General features: G+C 37.5%; 4 protein-coding genes across 10 annotated transcripts; 2 read left to right on the top strand and 2 right to left on the bottom strand.

Moving 5' to 3' along the window:
- Positions 1 to 541: 541 nt before the first annotated feature.
- On the top strand, positions 542 to 6,549 carry LOC306858624 (desmin-like). The gene is made up of 11 exons (XM_079399240.1): positions 542 to 946; positions 2,056 to 2,224; positions 2,316 to 2,465; positions 2,562 to 2,681; positions 2,771 to 2,866; positions 3,224 to 3,358; positions 3,440 to 3,550; positions 3,645 to 3,755; positions 4,345 to 4,469; positions 5,833 to 6,084; positions 6,222 to 6,549. Exons 1-11 carry the CDS (start codon positions 765 to 767, stop codon positions 6,223 to 6,225), a joined length of 1,455 nt encoding a protein of 484 aa, XP_079255366.1. The 5' UTR covers positions 542 to 764; the 3' UTR covers positions 6,226 to 6,549.
- Positions 5,282 to 12,499, bottom strand: LOC306858623 (phosphoacetylglucosamine mutase-like). The gene is made up of 13 exons (XM_079399239.1): positions 12,437 to 12,499; positions 11,816 to 12,024; positions 11,516 to 11,700; positions 10,996 to 11,063; positions 10,440 to 10,573; positions 10,163 to 10,358; positions 9,001 to 9,158; positions 8,829 to 8,912; positions 8,631 to 8,729; positions 8,248 to 8,367; positions 8,051 to 8,173; positions 7,802 to 7,975; positions 5,282 to 7,716 (listed from the first exon to the last, which is right to left on the bottom strand). The coding sequence occupies exons 2-13, from the start codon at positions 12,020 to 12,022 to the stop codon at positions 7,627 to 7,629; spliced, it is 1,638 nt and encodes a 545-aa protein (XP_079255365.1). The 5' UTR covers positions 12,023 to 12,024; positions 12,437 to 12,499; the 3' UTR covers positions 5,282 to 7,626.
- Positions 12,500 to 13,252: 753 nt separating this feature from the next.
- On the top strand, positions 13,253 to 24,966 carry LOC306859093 (RAD9, HUS1, RAD1-interacting nuclear orphan protein 1-like). 3 transcript variants are annotated; one of them, XM_079399921.1, is made up of 3 exons: positions 13,253 to 13,643; positions 23,790 to 23,985; positions 24,055 to 24,960. In XM_079399921.1, exons 2-3 carry the CDS (start codon positions 23,806 to 23,808, stop codon positions 24,745 to 24,747), a joined length of 873 nt encoding a protein of 290 aa, XP_079256047.1. In that variant the 5' UTR covers positions 13,253 to 13,643; positions 23,790 to 23,805; the 3' UTR covers positions 24,748 to 24,960. The 3 variants fall into 3 exon arrangements, with proteins under 3 accessions (XP_079256047.1, XP_079256048.1, XP_079256046.1); XM_079399922.1 differs by lacking the exon at positions 13,253 to 13,643 and adding an exon at positions 22,474 to 22,498 and having other exon boundaries at positions 24,055 to 24,956; XM_079399920.1 differs by lacking the exon at positions 13,253 to 13,643 and adding an exon at positions 23,086 to 23,512 and having other exon boundaries at positions 24,055 to 24,966.
- Positions 16,980 to 22,917, bottom strand: LOC306859091 (forkhead box protein M1-like). 5 transcript variants are annotated; one of them, XM_079399915.1, is made up of 9 exons: positions 22,771 to 22,902; positions 21,681 to 22,087; positions 21,462 to 21,601; positions 20,528 to 20,707; positions 20,311 to 20,439; positions 20,164 to 20,223; positions 19,881 to 19,938; positions 19,607 to 19,791; positions 16,980 to 19,282 (listed from the first exon to the last, which is right to left on the bottom strand). In XM_079399915.1, exons 2-9 carry the CDS (start codon positions 22,048 to 22,050, stop codon positions 18,515 to 18,517), a joined length of 1,890 nt encoding a protein of 629 aa, XP_079256041.1. In that variant the 5' UTR covers positions 22,051 to 22,087; positions 22,771 to 22,902; the 3' UTR covers positions 16,980 to 18,514. The 5 variants fall into 5 exon arrangements, with proteins under 5 accessions (XP_079256041.1, XP_079256040.1, XP_079256043.1 ...); XM_079399914.1 differs by having other exon boundaries at positions 20,528 to 20,710; positions 22,771 to 22,865; XM_079399917.1 differs by lacking the exon at positions 20,164 to 20,223 and having other exon boundaries at positions 20,528 to 20,710; positions 22,771 to 22,917.
- Positions 24,967 to 25,143: the final 177 nt, after the last annotated feature.

The raw sequence follows: 25,143 nt of genomic DNA, 5'->3' as shown, positions 1-25,143 counted from the left end.
TTATTGTAGATGATATAATTGTATACTGTTGTTGTTGTTATTTTTATTATACAAAACTATATAATACAATATATAGCTCATGATATAAAATACCTCATGATAAAAAAGTATTGTAAATAATACAATACAAGTTTAAAATGAAAATGTAACTTTAAAATAATATAATATAAAAAAAACTCGTATTACATAATTATTGTACTATTAGAATAGAATAAATAATCCAAGTTCATATGAAAATTAGAAAGATGATAATCAATTTTAAATAATACATAGAATATAATCAAATATTACATAACATATAATTTAATAAAAAAAGCCATATTATAAAAAATATTGTAAATAATATAATTTGATTTATTATTAAACTATTTAAATGTAAGAATATATCATGCCACTTTTTTAAGTTGCTATATGCAGGCCTATATAATAATTATAGTGCTATTTATTTATGCGTTTGTTTGCCTCTATAACGATTATAATTATCTATACCAGCATACCCTTCTTTAATACGGAAGGCTACTTTCAGTCTCGAAGTTTTAGTGCAGAGAATTTCGTTAATGAGGTTCTCATGCTTGCCATCTTCATCAGGAAAGCTCACTCGTCTATTTTTAGCACAGTGCATCTCTTCGCGGTGGCCCGTCAGATATCTGACTCTGTGTCAGACTGAGGTTTGACATTCCTCCTCCGGACAGGACAGCAGGTATAAAGCCCCGTCTTCAGTGAACGGGACACAACGCTTCTGTAGAGGAACCACCAGCTTCACCATGAGTCACAGCCCAGAAAGGATGTCTTCTTACCGCCGTCACTTCGAGGGTGGCCTGACCTCCTCTTCCACGCTTCAGGTGCGGGTCTCCAGCCCTTCGCCCACCCGAGGAGCTGTGCGCCACCGCTCCGCCAGCTACACCCGCAGGGGGCTCTCCGGATCCCGCAAATCACGCATGACCAGGTAAGCCTCATAATAAAGTAGCCTATAATATATATCATCACTTATTTTATTTCAGCTATAACATTTCAAATTTTTGCTTATTTTAGGTCTAAGTAAAGATAACTAGCCTAAAGCTAAAAACTAAAACTTAATAAAAGTAACAAAGTTAAATTAAAATGAAAACAGAAAATGTCGAAATAAAATCTAATTCAAAATATTAATAAAATCTATCGCATATCAGTATATAAGTATATCATATGTGACCCTGGACAACAAAACCAGCCTTAAGTAGCACCGCACGGGTATATGTTTTTCTCAATGTTTTGATTTTTTTGTACCCTCATATTCCATATTTTCAAATAACCTAATTGTATCTCGGCCAAATATTGTCCTATCCTAACAAACCATACATTAATGGAAAGCTTATTTATTATGCTTTCAGATGATGTATAAATCTCAATTTTGAAAAACTGACTCTTATGACTGGTTTGGTGGTCCATGGTCACATATATACATAAGCATGTCAATGATACTAAAACAACAATGCTATAATAATATAATATAATATAATATAACAATATAATATAATTTAATATTATATATATAGATATATATATATTGGTTATTATCATAAACTAAAATTATAAGCGTTAAAAAAATTATAAAATTTATTTTATTTTAGCTAGCTGCCTGCCTGGTTAACAATTCTCTTTCTTTCTTTTTTTTTTGTTTACTTTGAAGTAGTAAAATAACTAAAACTAAATAAACTAACACTAAAAATGAAAACTCATAGACTTACTTTTTAAAAAAAAGTATTAAAAATGACAAAAACACAAAATAACTAAAACTTTGCTAAACAGACAAAGCTGGAAATTTAAAAATAAAATTCAAATAATTATCAAATGATCTAATTCAAAATATTATCAAAAATAGTATATCAATGATACTACAATAACACTGGCTAAAATAGACTAAAATATAATAATAATAATATTTTATTCCATTATTGTTATATTTAATCACTCATTTTGTCAAATATCTTGTATTTTGTATTACTTTCTATTATTAATATGAAAATAAATATTTACAATAATAACCCTTGTAAATATATGTTTTGTGTCCTTGTACAGCAGTGTGAGTATGGGAACGCTGTGTCTGGGCATGGGTTTGGGGGTTGCTGGAGGCGCAGTGGATCTGGACGCTGCAGCCGCTGAGAACCAGGCTTTCCTCAGCACACGCACCAGCGAGAGAAAGGAGATGGTCACCCTCAATGACCGCCTGGCTGTATACATTGAGAAGGTAAGACACTTCTGAGGCACGCTTCTCCATTTTCTCCTTTTGCTTTCTCACTTTGATGACCAGCCTGTGAGTGTGGGTGTGCTTGTTACAGGTGCGCTCTCTGGAGCAGAGCAACAAGCTGCTGGAGGCAGAAATTGATGGCATCAAGGGCCATCATGTGAAGCCGTCCGGTCTGCGATTGCTCTATGAGGACCAGCTGAGGGAACTGAGGAGGATTGCTGACCAGATGAAAGTCCAGCGGGTGAGGGATGACCACAGGGCCATTATGACTAACTCGCTTACACATTTAGACCATAACTTGATCATTACTTGCTCATTTCTGCCTTTGCTTTTGTAGGATCTGGCGGTAGCAGCAAAGGATGCCATGGCAGGTCAGCTGGAAATGCTGAAGGTGAAATACGAGGAGGCTGTGGAGGCCAGGAAAAAGGCAGAGCTTGAAATTGAAGCCTTCAGACCGGTAAGGTCCAACTTAACAAAAAAGAAAGAAAGTGTAACATCACTTGGTTTTACACAGTGGTTGGGGCTCAAACTCCCTCTGTCTACTAGGATGTGGATGCAGCCACATCCGCCCGAATTGCCTTGGAAAAACGACTGGAAAACCTGGAAGTGGAGCTTGAGTTCATGCAGAGGATTCACAAAAAGGTGCATTTCAATATGATATTATTTAATATTATAAATATCATCAAATTATTATAAATATATAATATAATGAAAAATTATATGTCATGGCAACAGTTTTTCCATTACCGTATCAAAAAAAAATATATATATAAGATTTAACTACTTTTTAAGTTTAATATAATTTTAGTTGAATTTATTTTTCTTAAAAACTTGAAGCAGCAACGTTTTTTTACAGTGTGCCAATTGTAAAATTTAGTTGTTAAATGTGCACGTAATATAATCAATGTTATAAAAAAAATAGATAATATTGTTGAATTGCTACATGATTTTACTGTCAATCACTGGGTATTTGATTTCTCTACATTTTCTGTATGTCAGGAAATCGAGGAGCTGATGGCTCAGATTTATGGATCTGTGGCTAAAGTAGATGTGGCCTTCTCTTTGCCTGATCTGGCGTCCGCCCTCAAACAGATCCAGGCTCAATATGATAGTATTGCCGCCCAAAACCTGCAGGTAATCAGGACGGGACAAAAATAAAACAAATATACTAAACTGCTTTGCTCACATATGTTTTTCCTGATCGATGTACACTAGGAGATGGACGCTTGGTATAAATCAAAGTTTCAAGATCTAAACAAAGCAACATCACGGCACGTGGAAACAGCGAGGAGCGTCAGAGAGGAAATCACAGCTTACAAGAGAGAGGTGTGGGAAATGGACAGTTTTCCTGTCCTGTGCCTCATATAACTAAAGCACCAAACTGTACTGCCTTATAAACATAATGCTTATGTGTTTTCAGATTCAGAATAAACAGCGAGAACTGGACGCTCTTAAAAACAGGAATGAAGCACTGCTGCTCCAGATGAAGGAAGCACAGGAGAGATACAAGAAAGAGGAGGAGGAGCTACAGGTAAAGCCACACCCCTTTCAATGTAGAGAGAACATGTCACATTGGGTGCGTCCAAAATCACATACTAAGTATGTACTTCTTTTGTACATACTATACTATAGACCTATACCAGCGTAGTTTTGTTGCTACACTTTTCACAAATCCTCTTCTGTAGATTAATGGATATTAAAAAGTGGACAGATACTGGATGGATAGTAACTATAGCTTCTTAATATATTTGTTTATGCGTAAATTATTGATTGTTTGTACTGTGTTATGTGAGTTGTATTGTGTACTGGCCATGTCATGAAGTCCAAGATGAATTTCCCAGAAATGTGACAATAAAGTATATTCTATTCTAAAGTGTCCATCATATGTGCACATCAGAATATCGATGGACATTGTAGGTCATCCAGCTAAATTTTTTCTACTGTTTTTTTGAATGTTGTAAATTCAGTAATACTATTCTTTTCACTTACTATTTAATAGGTGATTTCGAATGCAGCCAATCAAATGTATAGATTATCTAGGGCAGAATATCATTGAGACCCAGGTTGGGCACTTATAAAATTGAGCTGATTTGAAGATCTCACTAAATCATGTGTCATAGATCCGTATCGAGACTCTAAAGGAGGAACTGAAGTCTATTAAGGGGAAGATTGCACTTCTGCTGAGAGAATATCAGGATCTGCTCAACGTTAAGATGTCGCTGGAGATTGAAATCACTACATACAGGTACTGCAGGGCTGCCATCACACCACATCACCTTGAACAAGCAATACATGATATCTCGCAATTTAGACTTTTTTTTAAGATGTAAACTATGCGAGAAATAACCTCAGAGTTCCAAGATTAAAAACTCTCAATTCTCAATTCTGAGAATTTTGCAATGCTGACTTTTTCCCCCTCAGAATTCTGAGTTTATATCTCGCAATTCTGTTTTATTCCCACCATGGAATTAAAAAATAAAAAAGATAATTGCGACTTTTTATATCACAATTCTTTTTTCTCGCAATTGCAAGTTCATATCTCATAATTCTGGCTTTTCTTCTCAGAACTACAAGTTCAAATCTAGGAATTCTGAATCTCACAATTCTGGGTTGGCTTTCGCCATGAAATAAAAAATAAAGTTTTTTACCGTTAAAATCACGGTCATTTTTTACAGTGTACCATGGGATAAAAAAGGTAATTGTAACTCTTTATTTCAAAATTCCAACTTTTCTCCCGCAATTGCAAGTTTCTGACTTTTTTTTCTCCCAGAACTGCAAGTTCATTTCCCACATTTCCTCAAAATTGTGAAATAAAGATTTACAATTACAATTAATTTATTATCCCATGGTACACTGTAAAAAAATTAATTTAACGGTAAAAAACTGTGAAAATGCTACAGAAAAACCTGTTAAATGGTTAACGGTAAATTCCTGTAAAATTTACAGGGAAAAACTGTAAACTGATATTCCCAGAATTCCCTGCGTTGTATTTCAAATTTAGTTTGAATTTGATGTTTTTTCTTTGAAATAACTGTTTCTTATTTTTTTCTTATCAGTTATGTTTATTAAGGTTGTATGTTACATCTAATGTTGTTAAATTAATGTACTTCAATAGGTTGGTATGCTAACATTATGGCCTGGTTTCACAGACAGGTCTTAGACTAAGCCAGGATTAGGCCATAGTTCAATTAGCACATTTAAGTAATTTTGATAAAAGTGCCTTAGTAAAAACACTACTGGTGTTCATCTTGACACAAGCCCTGATGTATTTTAAGATCTGTCAGTGAAAGTTTATTTGAGATGAAACGGCTCAGATTTACATTTAGTCTGGGACTAGGCTTAAGCCTTGTCTGTGAAACCGGGGGTATATCAGTTAACTGTAAATTTAAGTTTAAACCGTAAAACCTAAAATGCTGTTACCGTATTTTTTACCGTAGAATTCTGGCAACCACAGCTGCCGGATTTTTACCGTAAAATTTCACAGAATTGTATTTTTTTTACAGTGTAGAAATAGGCTTCCATAAACACTTTTCCATATACACACAGTTCAAAATTCTTGGCAACTATACCCATGTCTAACTCTGTTTGATTTGCCTGTGGTTTTGCAGGAAGCTGATAGAGGGAGAAGACAGTCGCTTGTCCAGTATGGTGAGCGGTCTGTCTCTCATGAGCGTGAGCGCTGGAACGGTCAGCAGTGTTTTCGGGGCGGCAGCAGCCCATAGTGGAGCGCTGAGCTCAGCCGCCTCTGAGAAGATGCTCTCTAGCAGCACAACAGTCGACCACAACCATCACGAGTCTGTGGAGGAGTTCACTCACGAGCAGGCTGTGGAGATGACGGAGAGGAAGACCGTCCTCATTAGGTACAAGTACACCACTCCAACACAATATTACAAAACAAAACAATCATTTTTCAAGTTATTATATGAAAAGTCATGCATAAATGTTTCTTAATGTTGTTGTAGAAGCTAATGCCCATTTCTCTTTGGTTGCAGAACAGTTAAGACAGATGAGGACACGTTTCAAAGGGACACACAAGAACGTACCATCACTATCTCTGGTGCCGCAGATGAGAACGATTGAATTAGACCCTTGAGTTGGAATCATGAGATCTCACGCCAAACCTCCGAATCAAAGTTTATTCAGAGTTGTTGTTGCTCAGATCTCACATTCCATTATCAAAACCTGTGACAAACCAAACGTCACAAAAAGTCTTGCTACCTGCTTTGTGCTTTTGACTAAACTGCTGTAACTGAGTGTATTAAGCGTTTAACCATGTGTCAACTGATTCAAGTCAAATAAAGTCTGATTGCATAGCAGCAGTTCCTGATGTTGTTTTACCGCAGTTTTTCTGTCTGAAGTGCATGTATGGCATACTCAGAGTTTTTATAAAGCAAAAAAATTTGATTTTTTTTACAGGAAATATCAGATAGAAGAAACCACCAAAATGATGATAAAATATTTATTTGATTTTCTAAGTACCCATGTAGTAAATTTATAGCAAAAAAACATTGGTATAAAATCGCATAATGCTACATACAACCCAGTATGCTTTACATGAGTTCTAATTCACCCAATCTCTATTTTATTTAGTACAAGGTTTTTATTAGAGATCTGCCCAATATTGATTGCACATACACTACTATTCAAAAGTTTGCAGTAATTGGTTTGTTTTTTTAGAGAAATTAATAATTTTACTCAGTAAGGATGCATTTAAATTGATTTCTATTTCAAGTAAATGCTGTTATCTTGAACTTTCTTTTCAAAATAGAATCCTGGAAAAGAATTATCATGGTTTCCACAAAAAAACAGTCAGCGCGCAACTGTTTTCAGCATCGATAATAATCAGAAAGGTTTCTTGAGCAGCAATTAGAATGATTTCTGAAGGATCATGTGACACTGAAGACTTCAAAATTCAGCTTTGACAACAGGAATAAATTACATATTAAACTAGATTCAAATAGAACGATATTTAAATTGTATTAATATTTCACAAAATTGCTGTTTGTACTGTATTTTTATCAAATAAATGCAGCCTTGGTGAGCATAAGAGACTTCTTTCAAAAACGTTTAAATATCTTACCCCAAACTATTGAATGATATTTTCTTCTATAATCAAAATGGTAGATAAAATAAAATAAAAAACCCCCGCAAAACTCAATTTTGCTCTAATGAAATGAGTGTAAACAAAGGTTCACACAGATCACGGTTTAACAATCATACACTTCCATTTATAAAGATTGTTGGTCATTCATACCGTACAAAGAGTAAACCATTAACATTCGTCATCTCCCAAAACATTCAAAACATTTGTTTGTGCAACAAATACTAGTTTACTGTACATTTACAGTATTTATACATTTCACTGGATGGGTTCAGACAGACTGCTTGCAGTCAATGTTTGATTAGTGTAAAGGTTTTGGTTCATCTCCCACTCCTCCGGCGAGACGATACACGGCCAGACTGACCTCATGAGCCAGACTATCAGCACTTTCCTGCACATAAACACAGAAAAAGTTGCAATTACAATCAAATATATTGCGACATATAAGAGAAAATGAGCATAATGCTCATGTGCACCTGTGTGTCAGCTTCAGCATAGACTCTGACCACATCTTCAGTTCCAGACGGTCTAACGAAAGACCGGGCGTTTTTGTATTTCTTTACAAGCGAGTCGATGGCGTCCTGCAGACCCTCTGGAGTCACGGCTTTCCTTTCTGCATCTGTCGTATCTATAACACGCCGGTCTGACACCTGCAGAGTACAACAGTTAAATATACAAACATACACTCAAACAGCTCACACACACACACACACACAAGCACACACCGTGACTTTAAGTTGGCGGTTGGGCAGGTCTGTGTAAATTGCGTCCCAGTCTTGCACAGACATCCCTCGGATGGCCAACACTGCTTCAATCACTAGCATATCCGAGATTGCGTCTCCCACCGTCTGCAGAAGAGAGAAAGGGACTTTAAATAAGACATCTGATGATCTAGTTTGATGGTGTTTGTGTTTGTCTATACCTGGTTGATCAGATTGATTGTGCTCTCCAGGAGTTTCGCCGCTCGTTTTCTCTCATCGTTTGTGTTCGAGTCTTTCACCAGCTCCTGAATCTGTTTCTGTGCTGCTTTGCTAAACAAAACCTGCAACATACCAGCAAAAAACACTGGTTACAATGTACTAACAAACTCAAAAATCACAGATTTTAAAGTCTCTAAACTGGAAAGTTAGATCAAAAGTTTGATTGAATGGGCCAATCACATAAGCATGCAGAATTGTTGTCCGATGGACTAAAATTCGCTAACCTCATTTGAACTAACTTGCACAACGAAAAGTTGTATACTTTTATATTGTATATTTTTTCCTGCCTTATTTATAAGATGCAATTATTTTGCAGTGAACTCACAGTTCCATGTCCATTAGCCTCAAAATACACTCCGATATCATATTCCTGAGCCGCATGATGTAGGTGCTTCACTCCAGTTTTCGTACAGCATACAGCAACCTGTGGAGACGTCAAAGCTCACCTTAACATCTCATAAACACAGTTTATTCATGAATAGGGGCATACAATAGTAAAAGGAGATATTTTGTAGACTATCACCTTCATGACGTCCTCCAAGTAGCGAGTTGAGCTCCCATTAGCATATGCTGTCTGAACAACTGCAATCTGTAGATTCAACCCTGCCTGAACACACACACAGACAAAATTAATGTCTGAATTCATATTTGGATGTGGCCATTTTCATTTCAGACCGTGTTTGAGCGTGTAGAACCTGTGTGAGCAGCTCTTTGAGGTACGTGCTGATGAGAGTAGCGATCTTGTCTCCGTCCAGCAGATGGAAGCTGCCTTTAGAGTCGGTGTAATAGTAAACAATGCGATCGGCATCACCATCGAACGAGCAGCAGCGTTCAACTACTCCCATATTCATACCTGGAGAGATAAAATTGAGAGATTTCTCAGATAATTCTGTTTGAAAGAATGATGTGCATTACTGGTCAAACATTTGGAATAATTAAATTTTTTTTAATAAATTTAAAAGAAGTCTAATATGCCCACCAAAGCTGCATTTATTTGATCAAAATACAGACTGAAATATTGTTACATATTATTAGAATTTAAAATAACGGTTGTCTGTTTTAATATATTCTAAAATCGAATTAATTCCTGTGATGCAAAGCTGAATTTTCAGCATCATTACTCCTTCAGTGTCACATGATCCTTCAGAAATCATTCTAATATGCTGATTTGCTGCTCAAGAAACATTTCTTATCATTTGTATATATTGAAAACAATGCAGAAAATGTGATATACTACTATTCAGAAGTTTGGCACAGGTAAGATAAAAAAAAAATCATATCTGTTAAATAAATTAAGCAGTGAAGCATTAAAGTGAGAGTAAAGATATTTATAATGTTACAAATGTATCATTCAAATAAATGCTGTTCTTTTGAACATTCTATCCATTAAAGTATCCTAAAAATATTAAGAAGCAAAAACATTTTCAACATTGATAATATAGACACAATTCAGCATATTAGAATGATTTATGAAGGATCATGTGACACTGAAGACTGGAGTAATGATGCTGAAAATTCAGCTTTGCATCAGAGGAATAAATTACACCTTAAAATACATAGAAAACAGTCATTTTAAACTGTAATAATATTGCACAATATTATTTTTATTCTGCATATTTGGTCAAATAAATACAGCCTTGGTGAGCATTAAAAATCATTTTCAAAAAATCATAATTATTCCACACTTTTGACCAGTAGTGTAGTGTTTTTGAAGGCTTCTATCATTATACCATAAAAGAAACGATCTTGGTTAATACAAACACAAATATTACACCATCTTCATATGAAAGGGTTATTCTCAGAGGTGAGACGTTCACAGGACCATGTGTTTTCACCCCTCAAAGGGTTCAGACAGACCTTGAGGTGCTTTCTGCTGGACTTTGACGTAATCTGCTCCACACAAGTGGTTGAGTTTCCCGCTACTGCCGTCATTTGAAAGCACCACCTGCAGTTCGGAGCGAAGAAATGCCTCCATTTCTCTCATCTTCAATGCGCCAATGCCATTGGCTCCATCCACCAGAAGCCTCTTCTGATCATCGGTACGGTTTGAGACCTTTGGAATACAAATAGGGAAGCAATTAATGCTAGAAATAATAATCATCATCAATGCTTGCTGTTTTTATGTCTCGCTTACGTTCTGGGTGAGCTGAAGGAAAGCCTGTGAGAGTTTCTGGTAGTAGCCCTCAACAGTGGGACTGCCGTAGCAGCCGTGCGTGTTGCAACAGCACACCATATAATGCAGCTGGGGAGTGGTGATCAGACCATAGTCTTAAAGAGAAACACACACCCATCAAGCTGTCACAATATAATCAACAGAGCAATTCATCAACCTTTGTACTGTCATAACAAGCTGTACATTTACCCACGGTTTCACAGACAAGGCTTAAGCCTAGTCCTAGACTAAAATGTAAATCTGAGCTGTTTCAACTGAAAGAAACTTGCGCTGACTGATCTTAAAACATGTCAGTGCCTTTGTTTTGTCTTAAGGTGCACACCAGTAATGCACGTTTATCAAAAGGCATGTTTATCAAAATTACTTAAATGTCCTAATTGAACTATGGCCTAATCCTTGTCTATGAAACCAGGCCATAATCTAAAAAATAATCCAAATGCAAGACAACTTTAAAGGAACTTTTAAGCAAAATAATCAAGGTTAATAAATGAAAGTTTTGCCATCCATAACCACACACCATGAGTTTTGCCGCCCAAACTGGAAACGCCATCCAATACAGCCTGAGAGAGACTAGCACTGCTTGGTCTGAAGAAAACAAACAGAGAAATACAACACTACACTTATGCATTTTATACATACATACAACCAATTTACATGTAAATCGTCTTTACATGTAACTTTTAATTATATATATTTAAGTTGTCAAGTGTTTTTGTATAAATTTCTGTGTCGTTTTTGTTATGCATAATAAACTACAGCTTCAACTTGCACCTTTTTTAGTTAATATGTATAACTATGCATTTTTACTATGGAAATTTGTATATAAAATAAATTGTGATGATGATGATAACAATCAACTACACTGGCTATTCAATCACATTTTCAGAGTGAAACCTCTGTCGGCCGTTTCTGACTTGATCTACTGGCTTAGCCACTATGAAGTCTATACTGGTTTGGTAACTCCTCTCTTTATGTACTTAAGCTTTCAATTTGAACATTTGTTAACCTTCCCGCTGTGTAAACAGAAGCCAGGCTACCTGGTGTCTTTGCCGACGTATACGCTTGCCGGCTCGCTCATGTTGATGTCCTCTTTCTCAATAATGTCCTTCAGTTCTTTGAGAAGAGAGTCCTGCTCAGCGTTAGCGAGTTGTGTGGCGTATCCCTCCCACACCGCTGTCACCATCTCCCCCATGGGGTCAATAAGCTTCACCCCATTGTCTTCCTAAAAATGATGATGAGAACATTGCAGGAACGTGAATTGCATTGGAAAGTGAAAAGCGCTGCACTATTCTATTGTTATGGCAGTAAATGTGGACACAGATGGGTGCGTTTCTTACTTCTGGGTTATGAGAGGCGGTCACCATGACTCCAATGGTGGATTTGGTCTTTTTGGACCTCAAAGTTGCCAAAAGCCCCATGCGGAACATGATGTGATCCAGATGTTTGGCGTGAGTGCGGAATCCAGCTGTGCCATACTGCAACATCAGGCCCTCCGGCTTCGGATGCAGCTTGGACTTTTGAGATACTTCCTCAAACTGAGCCATCTCTGAAAATAAACACAACTTAGCTTGATTCATTTATATTCTTTACAACATGATCATCCACTATGACTCGCATTAAACCACTGCATATAAGAATTAGTATATAAAAACCCCATGCAGTTTGTGATTTATGATGCCCATATATGCAATAACAATAATTAATAAACCAATCCCAAGATAAACAACAATTAGCAATTTTGACTGTCCAAGTAAAGTTTGATTTTTTAAGAATTATAAATTGTAATCATTTAATTCAATTATTACAATTACTAGACTTATTACAAATGATAATTTAAATGAAATTCCTATTCACACAACTACACATATTATTCGGACTTGCAAACTAATTACAGCTGTTTTTGTTATTTGCCATTAAATCATTTTAATATGATCACAGCTGATGCAGTTTCTACTCACTCTGCTGTTTCTGCGACTGAAGGGCACGCGCCGCACTTCCTACTTCCCGGATTACGTGGATACAGTGACGCAAGTCGCCACGCCCCCTTTCCTGACGTACTCAGGAATTTGGTGCATATTTTGATCAAATCAGTTTACGGATCAAAGTCTAATTATATTAAAGGCTTGCTAACGGAGAATTTTCATTGTTATTCCTGAAATATTTATATTTAGAGGATTTAAAAATAACAATAAATATTAATATTTCTTTATAAGATTTCTAATCACAGTTATAATCATGATTGTTAATTATATGAATATTATAATGAGTTTTTTATTTCAGCAAACTCAGTTACATCAGATTTTAATTAATTCATTGATTGATTGAATGTTTTTAACTTCAAGAACATTTTCTCTGACTTGTAGCGAGGAAGCTAAAAGTTTAAGTGTTTTTTTATATATACTTTTTCAGCCCTAAATGTTTTTTTTTTGTTTTGTTTTTTTGTACATGATCAGCTGTAAACATAAAAAAAAATGTAAACATGTTGCTGCAGATGTTGTAACTCTGTTCCCATTTCACTATTGACGAATGCCCCTGCACTGTTTATGCCTTTCATTTTTAACAAATGTGCCTAATTTTCAAGGCACATAGTGTACATGAATATGAAAAACACAACAGAGACCCTTCACGGTTCAAAAGAGACTTTAACACACATGTCTGATGTCTGACAAAATGAAGTAGACAGCCAGACACAGAACAAGGAGAGAGAGAAAGTCGGTGGCCCCTGGCCAATAATAGTTTACTGCTAAGCTCCCTCTCAGAGAGGACTGACCCTCACACACACAAACTAACACTGACTATAGCATGTGCTGAAAGAGCTTTCAGTAATCTGTGTTTGCTTGTTTTTATGTTGCTGCTGAAGAAAAGTGAACTTTGCAGCTGCTTCAACAAGAAGAGGAGGTCCTCATGGCAGATTCCTGCGTCCCGCTGCACACACTGTACCTACACACACACACAGCACAATGGCACATGGCTTTCCCCATCTAAAAGGCTTTAATTACTGGTGTTGATGAATCTGGAGAAGACTGCTGGCTTTGTTTCTGGCCTGAGCTCTGAGCTGGATGGTGAGTCTCCAGGGTTACTCTGCATGAAAAGAGCTGCAAAACAAGCTGCATAAAGAGGAAAAGAGAAAAGTTTACTGGTGGCACTATTTACTACTTCTGACCGGTGAGTAGAAAACATTATTGATGGGTCTCATATTTTTCTTAAATGAAGATTTGCATAGGTATTTGGAATATTTTTCATGTTTACCAAATCTAATTTAATAACATATTTATGAGTAAAAATAACGTTTCTTTATTGGCATCTGTGGCTCCATGAAGAACCTTTAACGCCAATGGAAACTTTCTATTTCACAACCCAGCTAACAATGATATGTTCTAAGAAGATTTTGCAAACGTTCCCATTAAATTATGAAAACATTATTTCTGAAAGTTATCTGAAAATTCAAAGCATCCAGATGTTTTTTAGTTTTCTGAACGTAGCTTCAGACAGACATCAAACTAAAACTTATCCATGAACAATGTATAAACAAAATTTTTGTGCACATGTTTTGAGATAAATACCAGACAACACTCTTTAAAAATAAAGGCTCCTTACTGGCATCAGTGGTTCCATGAAGAACCTTCAACATCCTTGGAAACTTATAATTGAACAAAAATCATAATGGAAAAATTGGTCCTTTTAAGAACTGTTCACTGAAAGGCTTTTTGGAGAATCCAAAATGGTTATTCTGCATCATCACTGCAAAAATCCCTCATTTGGAATCTTTATTTTTAAGAGTGAAATCTGAACAAATGTTCTATTAATGTTACTGGAAGAAAACATTGAGAGAACCTGAGAATGTTCCCTGTTAGCTGGGAAAAGGTTCTTTATAGTGGAAATGGTTCTTTAGTTTGTAAAAATGTTATTTATGCTAAGAAAAAATGGTTCTTTTAAGAACGGTTCACTGAAAAAGAACTAAAAATGGTTCTTCTATACTACACGAAAACCCTCTTTTAGAACCTCCACTGTAAAAACAAAACAAAAATGTTGTTTCAACTTAAAATAATGTTACCCCACTGACTTAAAATGTTTAGTTTAGTTAACTTAAAATTTTAAGTTACTCAGTGTTAATTTAAGGGAAAACTGGAATATTTTAGTTGACTACATTAAAAATTTTAAGTCAGCGGGGCAACAAATTATTTTAAGTTGAATCAATTTTTTTAGTGTTATTATTTTAGTGAATGATGAACATCACTCCTATACTGAAAATCTGCTATGAAAGTGTTTCATATGTCTTCTTGTTTGAGAAACATAATAGTTGACATGTATCACTCTGGAAAGGGTTATAAAGTTATTTCTAAGGCTTTGGGACTCCAGCGAACCACGGTCAGAGTCATTATCCACAAATGGAGAAAACTTGGAACAGTGGTGAACCTTCCCAGGAGTGGCCGGCCTACCAAAACTACTCCTAGAGTGCAATGACGACTCACCCAGGAGGTCATAAAAGAACCCAGAACAACTTCTAAAGAATTGCAGGCCTCACTTGCCTCAATTAAGGTCAGTGTTCATGATTCAACAATAAGAAAGAGACTGGGCAAAAATGGCATCCATGGGAGAGTTCAAGGCAAAAGCCACTGCTGACCAAAAAGAACACAAAGACTCGTCTTACATTTACCAAAAACATCTTGATTATCCCCAAGACTTCTGGGCAAATATTCTGTGGACCAATGAGAAAAAAGTTAAACTTTTTGTTGTGTGTGTGTCCCGTTACATCTGGCATAAAAATAAAAAACAACACAGCATTTCATAAAAAGAACATCATACCAAAAGTCAAGCACGGTGGTGGTAGTGTGATGGTCTGGGGTTCCTTTGCAGCTTCAGGACCTGAATGACTTGCCATAATTGATGGAACCATGAATTCTGCACTCTATCAGACATATCCGGCCATCAGTTTGTGACCTCAAGCTCAAGCACACTTGGGTTATGCAGCAGGACTATGATCCCAAACACACCAGCAAGTCCACCTCTGAATGGCTCAAGATGAACAAAATTAAGGTTTTGGAGTGGCCAAATCAAAGTCCGGGTTTAAAGCCGATTGAGATGCTGTGGCATGACCTTAATCAGTCCATTCATGCTCGAAAACCCTCCAATGTGGCTGAACTAAAACAATTCTGCAAAGAAGAGTGGGTCAAAATTCCACCCGTTTCCAGTTATCACAAACGCTTGATTGCAGTTGTTGCAATCAAGTTATTAGTTATTAGATTTAGGGGGCAATTACCTTTTCCCATAGAGCTAAGCAGGTTTGGACAGATTTTTAATAAATGAAATCATTGTTTCAAAATTGCATTTTGTATTTACTTGGGTTATCTTTGTATAATATTAACATTTGTTTGATTATCTGAATCATTTCAAGTGTGACAAATATGCAAAAAAAAAAAAACAGGAAGGGGGCAAAAAACAAATTCACACCACTGTATATAGTATATAGAAGTTAATGGGTGCCGTCAACTGTTTGGTTAACAACATTCTTCAAAATATCTTCTTTTGTGTTCAAAAGATAACCTTTAATCCAAGTTGAATCCATTTCTTGACATAGCATGGTCTCCTTAGGTGCTTTATGCTATGCTGAGCTGGGCACAAGCTTTAGAAAATCAGGCGGTTATTACACTTACCTGTTGGAGACCCTGGGGCCCCTGCCTGCTTTCCTGCGCCTGTGGACTGAGCTCATATTTATTGATTTATGGTTTGTTATGATGGGATAATATTTGGCCGAGATACAACTATTTGAAAATAGGCTGTGAGGGATCTTTACAATGACACTCACTGTATAAAATGTCTTAACCGTTTTTGTCTATTTAAAGTGTTTTTCGGAAAGACGTTTCATCAGCTGAAGAAAACAGTACAGTCCACTGAACGCACTGCGTTTCTATTCCTCAAAGCCTCGTTTTCAATCCAATCGAAAAATAAATGGCGCTACTCAAAGTTCAGAACAGACCCAATGATTGACCTCTAGTTCAGATTATTTAAACCTACATCTGCAGATATTCCTGGAAGTGGCTCAGCAGGAAGTTCAGGCCTACTGATGGAGCTTCACCAAGCTACAGACCTGAGTGTTGCAAAGGGCATTAAAGTTCATTTTAGTGGTGTTTGCTATTACTATTAGCCCTAACCACCCTAGCATCCATTAGTGCAAGCATCACTTACATTTTCATCCAGTTTATCTTCACATCAAAGACAGGACTATGTCCTGGGAAGTCATGCTGTTGGGTTAAAGGGATAGTTCACTCAAAAATGAATATTCTGTCATAATTTACTCACTATCATATCATTCCAAATCCATTAGACTTCGGTTAATCTTCAAAACATGAACAAAGATGCTTTTAATAAGATCATCAAGGTAACCAAATCTTAGAAGATCCAAAAATCATGTCCTAAAATAAATTCATTTAAATCAAGCAGTTTAATGTTCATTTAATGAACGATCCCTTTAGGGCTGTTTTGTAATAATTCACCAGTGTTAATATAAAGTATCCCTTTATTCTCAAAAAGTAAGTACAATAGGAAGAGAATCCAAATTGTATGCTTTGTTGGAAATGACAATGGGTGTTTCTGGTTAAAGCTTGTTACATCAGTAAAATGCCAAGTAGATAACTTTCATATTTCAATACAGTCTTCAAAATAGCATAAAAGACATCCTATTGTGGTCCTTTCAATGGCAAATGGGACATTTTTTTGTATCACCAAAATGTTTGCTGTTGAGAAATGTTAAAGTTGACTATTATTACATGACTTTGAATTCTTACAGAAACCAAGTATCAAGGCACTTGACAGCTTTTTAAATGTCTGTACATCAGTGTATTATTATTAGTAACTTAATTTTGTAATGCTCGTGTAATATCTTAACACCTAAAACCTGTCAACCGTTAAGTTTTTGTATATTTTTATGACATCTTGCTGTTTTTAAATGGGAAGAATGCAATGCAATATCATGAATTAACACAGATACATATCGATGGTAGTCTTCTAAGCATATATGAACTCTGTGTATGCTCACTAATTACTCTACATATGCAAATTAACATTAAAAGCTTTGTAATACACCACAAATATCTTTGAACTCTCATCTTGGTCATACCCAACATTCAGAAAACAGTCTTAAATTGTTCTTAATAGCAAAAACAAATGAATGCAGAAAAGCAGCAGCAGCAGCAGAGGTGAGTCACTATTCTGACATGCTTGTAACCATGAAAACGCACATTATGGATGTTATTAACAGCTCGATACACTCCAGATGAATGACTGGCAAATTCTAGTACAGTGCAACACTTGACCATCTGCAATTAATGAACAATCATTAAGGGATAGTTCACCCAAAAATTACAATTCTGTCATTATTTACTCACCCTCAAGTTGTTCCAAACCTGTGAGAGTTTCTTCCTTCTGTTCAGAATAAAAGAAGAAATTCTAAAGCATGTTGGTAACCAAAAAAATACTACAATGGCTATCGTCAACTGTTTGGTCACCAGCATTCTTCAAAACATCTTTTGTGTTCAACAGAAGAAACTCAGATCTGGAACAAGTGGAGGGTGAGTAAATGACAGAATTCTCATTTTTGGATGAACTATCCCTTTAATTCGAATAGGAGTTTATTTTACACCGCAAATTCTCTTAAAAGTCTATTTTTTTACCGTCAGTCTTTCTGGCTAATCCAAGGTGTCCAAAATCATTCCAAAACAAAAAATACTGTAAAATTGGGTAGTGTCATTTAATTAATCTGGTAAATCTGTATGTTTACTTATAATACACACTCTCTCGCTTTCTCTCACACGCGCACTCATATTTATATATTACAACTTGTGCAAATTAATCTTGTCTAAGTACATTCGCCACTAACAGTTTTGCACGCAAATAAAGGCCTACACATCCAAACGCGTACAGTAAAAGGCAGTAAAATAGCAATAGAAATTTAGAAAATACTCAAGAGATCAATAGCAAGTAAATAAGAATCGAAGGCAGTGAAGGAAGTGTGAGCAGCTCGGATAAAGAAACAGGAGTCACTTGAGCTCCGGGATTAATTGGGACCAGCTGATGTTTGCCATGCCGAGATCATCATCCTCCAGGTTGGGGAAGCTGATATCCACTAGGATTTTACTCAGGCTGTCGTTCATGGTATCCAGGACGAGGCCTTCTGTGAGAGAGTGGTTGGCAGCGCCCACTTGCAGCAGCTCTCTGGAGCAGGTCGGAGTCGAGGGTCTGGAGCAGGTGAGCAGCTCTCGAGGGGAGCTGAAGAGCGGCAGCTCTTTGAAAGGCGTGCTGTTGAAGCTGAAAGGAGTGTGTTCGTGCCTTTGTGGGGTGAGCTGTGGTCCGCTGGGCGTACGGATGGGGCTGAAGTCCAGCACGCCTCCCTTTCTGACGGGCGTGATCCTCCAGGGCTCCAGAACTACAGGAAGCTTACTGGGTGTGGATGAAGAAGGGTGGCTGCTCTTGATGGGCGTTTTAAAAGTGTATTCTCTGTTTGGGCTGTCGGTGTCGGGTTTACTGGAGGGCTGGGGCTCCGGCTCTTGAGTGTCTTGGAAGGTGGAGACGTCGGAGACCACGCCCGAGTCGAAGAGAGTGCTGTCGGGGTAGAGCAGGACAGGTTCCTCGGTGGCTGGCAGGACTAGACGCTGTTTGCGGCGGGAGCTGCTGTTTTCTCGCTGTCTGGTTTTGGGGGGCAGAGCTTCGGGTGCCTCAGGAGTCAGAGACACGCTCACAGGCTCCTCCTTTATGTCCTGAGAAGTGGATGCACACAGCATCACCGAGCTCACGTCGCTCTGCGAGACCTTTCATAACACAAGCAAGCGTTAAACAACCAGAACTTGCTCTAATTTATTTAAATTAATTTTATTTGACTGCTCTAAAATGATTTACAAGCCCAGAGCAGTTAATGACAGGTAAATGACCATTAAAGTCTGATTTTAGCTAGATTTTCAGTATTATTTCCCCATGTGAAATGAATGAGTGAATAACAAGCAACCAGATAATTATAAATAATTATCTCTTCCATAGCAAAGTATTGATACATAATGGTAGTGTGCACTGTACTGCATTTAAAATTATGCTGGGGGAAAAAAATATTTTGATTCATATAAACATTTAGGGTTTACCTTAGGGGCAATCCGGACCCTCTTGCTCGCACCGCTGGAGCTGGGAGTGGAGGAGCTCGGAGCGTGTGGAGGGGTGGCGAAAGTCGCAGGACTGGAGGAGGGCAGGAAGAGCGACTGACCCAGAGGAAGCTGGATGGGAACCAGGTACGAGTCAGTCCGAGGCAGAAGCGGCTTCATCTTCCTCTCTGAGGACGAGTAGCGATAAATGACTGTCAGGAAACAAACTTACCACACATACTGAGACATTCATCTCTCTCATCCAACCAACACTCACCTGTGCCGCCCATGGCAGGTATGGCTTTCTTCAGCTCCGGAGGACCTCTCTTCTGTTGCTATGGAGAAAAAAAACTTTACTCTCACACAAAGTGTGGCATTCAAATTGCAGTCTCAATACTGTCTGCCTTTTTGATGACTCTCGGCTGATTAAAAGAACAAAACAAGCGATGATCTCAAGCTGAACGTTCTTCCTTCTGTCTGACTGTCCCTGAAAATAAGTGATGTCTTACGCCCTGTCGATCTGCCCTGAGAGGATGAATTAGGAGGAAAAGGGGTCTTACTTGATTGAAACCAACTTGTGGGATCTGAGGGCAAGTGGGGGTCACTGGGTCAACCAAAGGCTGTGGGACGAGCCAGCAAATGAGAGATGACCACACTTGAAGCATAAAATCGCATATAAACACAGTAGTACAGAAAGTGATACACACCTTGTAAACTTGGTCCAAAGTTAGACAGCGGTTTGCTTCCGGTCGAATCGTCCAATAGGAGATCTTGCCATCGGGAGATGTCTCCCGGACAAACATGTCATGCAGTGAGAGATTATGACGAATGGAATTCTGACAAAAAAAATGAGACAAAATCACACTCAGAAATCTTACAAGACAAGTTTGTGTAAACTGAAACTATACTGCTTTTATACACTACCTTCCATCCGGGTTTGGCAACATTTCTGAAATATGGAAAATGGTCCTCGATCCAGTTGTAAATTTCCTTCAGGGTCATTTGTCGGTTCTTCTTGCTGTTGATAGCAAACTGGATCATAGCCATGTAGGAATACGGGGGTCTCTCTGACAGAGGGTCCTTCTCCTTTTCTGGAGCTTTGGGCTGCTTAAGAGGGAACAAACAAACAATTTTTAAGAATGAAATTTAAAAGCAAAATATAGAAGAAACATACAAAAAACAAAAAAACTATTTATTAATAAATTTTTAAAGCTGCAATGAAACGGAAGCAGTGACAGATCTTTTCCTCCATATTGTGGCATAAATCCAAGTACAATGGATTATTGAAAAAGAAAATTATATGGCAGAGGCTCGGTTCTACTCGACTGGATATTGATATGTGGGTGTGACATTCAAAAATGGGGAAAATAATTGGACCAAATGATTTGAGAAGTCCAGTCCAATCGTTTTCACTGGAAGATCCTGTTATGACATTTTTATTAAATATGGCAGGGTCAAAACATTTTTTTTTGAAAATGAAACATATACACAGAAGTATTATTTACAATAAGATTTATAAATTTTTATTTTAATACAAAGGGCCAAAAATCTAATTTGACTAAGGTCAGTGGGCCAAAAATAAATGTTGCATTATATTCAACAATATGCTAAAATGTACATATATATATTCAACATTTTTATTTATTTATTCAAGTTTTTTTTATTTACAAAAATTTAACAAAAAAATTATAAATCATAAATTAGAAATAAAGATATGCATGTTTTTTTCCTTCCTCTTGTGATATGGCATGGCAGGCCACATCAAAAAGGCCAACTATTAGGCATCTCTGATCTATAATGTGCATTTAGAAAATAGAGAGGGTGAATTTAATTTCATGCTGACTTTAATGTTGTGTACCTGATGACAGTCACTTGGATTGTCCTTGCTGGCGCATTTTTGGTTCGACTCTGATCCGATCCCATCAGAGCTCATTTTTCCCAGCCACTGGATGTTGGTCAAACTGTCATCAAGCGGGAAGCGCTCCGTCTCCTTTTTCACTGATATCACAGCAAAGAACATTTCAGAAAACATATTTTTCCGAACATCAACAAGCTCAGTCTTAGCCACATCCCTCACCTTTCTCGAGATCGTCCTTGGGTTCTGCAGATAGACACTCGAGGGTTTTGCTCTCCTCCAAACTGGTGCTGCCACTGAGGAGGATGAACTTGTTTCGGCCCTGAGGGCCACACTCCTTCCCTTTGGCCGTCAGAGCGCTGATGACACTCTGCAGATCAGCTGCTTTTGGGATCACCACCACCTGAGTGTCAGGCATGGTGGGGTGGTCAATCATGCGGATGCCATCGGGGAAGCAGCGGGTGGTGGACGGGGTCGGGGTGGTCTTGCAGCGAGGCCCATCCGCTTCATCGCACCCTGCATCAGACTCACTCTTCTGAAATGGCAGCTTCCTCCTCTTCAGGATGATGGGTCTCCTTGGGCTCTCTCTCATTGTTTGCTCACAGCAAAAAGGCCTGGCTGATGACTGTCTACATATAAAACACATAATAGGTCGTGTTTACATCTAACTTAAAAGTTTTTTGTCTTAAGTAACGTTACAGTACACATAGAAACTACTCAACTACAAGAAACTAACGTTAGACGATTCGCAAGATCATTCATTCAAACAATAAATTAACATACAAGCTTGATTAAAAAGCAGATTAAGTGTCAAAATAAATGCGAGCATTAAACACAAAAATAATAATATATATTTGCAGGTCTTAGCCAAATATACCGATAAGGAGGTCTGTTGATAAACGCCTTTTTTTGTCTAACGACTCTTGAATGACGATTTTAGTTCTAGAATATAAAATACCGTTACAAACTGATTACTTTCAATCTGACCCACTGTTATTATTGTTGTTTTGTTCAGAAGCAAAATATTTCGTGAAAGGCAGGTTCGTAAAATATTTGTGTAAAAAATAAAATAAAAGTGCTTTAATTTTTTTTTTTTTTTTACAATGACCTCAACGCGTTCACCGTCGTTTTAAAACACATTAGAGCTTGTTGTCGTCTTAATATTTATTATAAATAATACACTAAATTATTAATGTTTAAACGATCTTCCTTTATTATCTGACATGCGGCCTATCACACTAACCTACTGTAACTTACACGTTTAATTTATTAAAAATACAACACACATCAAATAATACGAAGCGGATCAAACCTTCATATCACGTCAGCCGTGCAGACGGTGGTTTATTGGAGTTAATCTGGCAGTGTTGAGTGATAAAATGTATTTTGATGGGGATAAATGAAAAACTCGGGTTTCTGGACTCTTGTGCGCATTTGGTGAGATTTTGAATTTTGGCGCAGAGCGGTGCAGTGCTATCACGTCATCACGCCTAGCCAATGGCGGATAAACATGGGCGGAGCCATCGAGCGGAGAGTGGTGCTGTTTACTAAGGTGCAGTAAGTTGTTGTCCATTAGGGGGCGGTCGGCGGCTCAGAAATACATATTCTTTAATTTTCTACAGCGGAAACCTTCTACAGTTCTTCAATAGAAAACTGTACAGCAATCTCTGCAAGTTTTTAAATATTCTGTTTCTGTAATTACATACGTGTGTGTAACCGGTTCGTTGAGAAACGTAACAACGATCTGCTAAATTTTACACCTCACTGATGAAAAATAATAATATTGGAACTTTTTATTGGAAATGAATAATTAAAAGAATCATCCTACCTGACCAATCAAAACAACATCCGGGCCACCAAGCCCCGCCTCTTGTGGTATCCAGTGCTAGGCTAACCAACATCCAATCAGTTTATATTTCTCTGGGAGGAACTGAAGCGAGTGAATGGACGGGGGATGAACTTTCCCACAAACCTCAGTTAGACGGTTTATCAGTCAAATTTACATGGTCCAAAGAAAAAATACAATGCGATTGAGAAGTAATACACAGCGATGCGTGAGTATCAGCTAAGGTTTTCATTGCTTGCCATGTATTTAATCAACAACACGCGAACTTGCTCCATAACTTAGTTCATTTTACAGCTACCATGTCTCACTGACAAACATACGATGAACTGCGAACGAGATGAGATTTTCAAGTATTAATGGTTTTAATGCCTCTAAATGTGTCAGTATCTGTCTTAGAGAATTGAAAGCTTATGGCTGCATGATACTGAGAGATCAGTAGTAGTAGTAATTCTCTTCCTCATGTCAGCTTGTTTTCCTCCTTGCAGCATATCATGTCTTCTAATGCCCCGCAATTCACATAAGAAGAGACTGCTGAACCCAAGCAAATCTCAGCTGTTGTTCGTAGAGGCGCCCATCAATGGACCACAGCATGAGTATGGACCACAGCTACGGAGTGCCATTCATCCCAAGTCATTTATATCAGAGAAACAACAGCGAAGTGGTGCACCATGTACCTCTTGGGTATGTGCATGCTTTGCAAGCCTTAGTTTCATTTTATGAGTGAAACTAAAGCATATTCTCTGTTTGTAGGTGTCTTCACAGTTTAATTCGCTTGAAACCACAACGGTTAGTCGAGGAGGTCGAGGGAGGAGAAATAACCAGATGGCTACGAGGATCTCAAACAAGGCACCAGTTTTGCGTTTCCCTCAGACTAGAAGAGCAAACGGCTGCAAATATATCCCCTTGTCCTTCGAGGCACCCACAGCAGGTTCACAACACCAGCGTGAAAACTTCAGTAGTTCGCGGACAAAGAATGAGAGGCTTGTTTCTTCGGACAGTCATAGAAAGGAGCTTCAAGAAACTCCAAGAAGAACTCGGTTTCCTCGAAAAGGGGTGGAGAGGAGGACGGCTGCATGTGTTATATCCACCTCCAGGTGTTCAGAAGTTTCAAAGAATGTGCAATTACACAAAAATGGAGCGACTAGGGATTCGGTTCAAACACCGAACACAAGCTCGGTTCCCGAACCCCTGAATGTAGAGACGCCTGAAATGCCACATTGTTCCAGCACGTCTCCATCCAGTGTTCAACATCTCCTCTTCCCCCCAAACCAAGCAAAAACTCCTCCGCGAACTGAGAACTCAAGCATCCTGGTGAAGGACACACCTGAGAAAGACTATGGGCTGAGGGTAACATGGAGACGGAGGAAAGGACTGATGAAATTGTTGATCGACAGAGGTCAGCTTCTTCCAGCAGATGCCGGAGTTGCCAGTGATTGGACTTAAACCATAAATTAACAGATATAGCAATAATTTTTATTCGTTTTGTAGTTTTCTGTTCAATATGGATTTGAAAAGATGTGGGAAATTGAACAATTGAGAAAACTTAATATATGAACACTTCAGGAGAGAAGAATTAAAGATGTAATTTTGACTTGTTGGACATCAGTGAATTATGTACTTAAATGCTAAATACACATATCTGTCAAATATGCCTTTATTCACAAGATTCGTATTTATTTATTTTTAACCAAAGGGAGTGTGTGTACATTTGTCTGTGCAGGAAAAGTTTTAATTTTATATTATGGTACTTCGAGAAAGTCTAAAATTGAGAAAATATGAAAAATATAAAACGGGTATAAAATAACTAAATTAAATATAACTCAGAAATATAATAATTTT

This window comes from Barbus barbus (assembly GCF_936440315.1).
Source record: "Barbus barbus genome assembly, chromosome: 39".
NCBI lineage: Eukaryota > Metazoa > Chordata > Actinopteri > Cypriniformes > Cyprinidae > Barbus > Barbus barbus.
The sequence above is the reverse complement of the archived record's forward strand: the minus strand, read 5'-3'. Positions and strand labels throughout refer to the sequence as shown.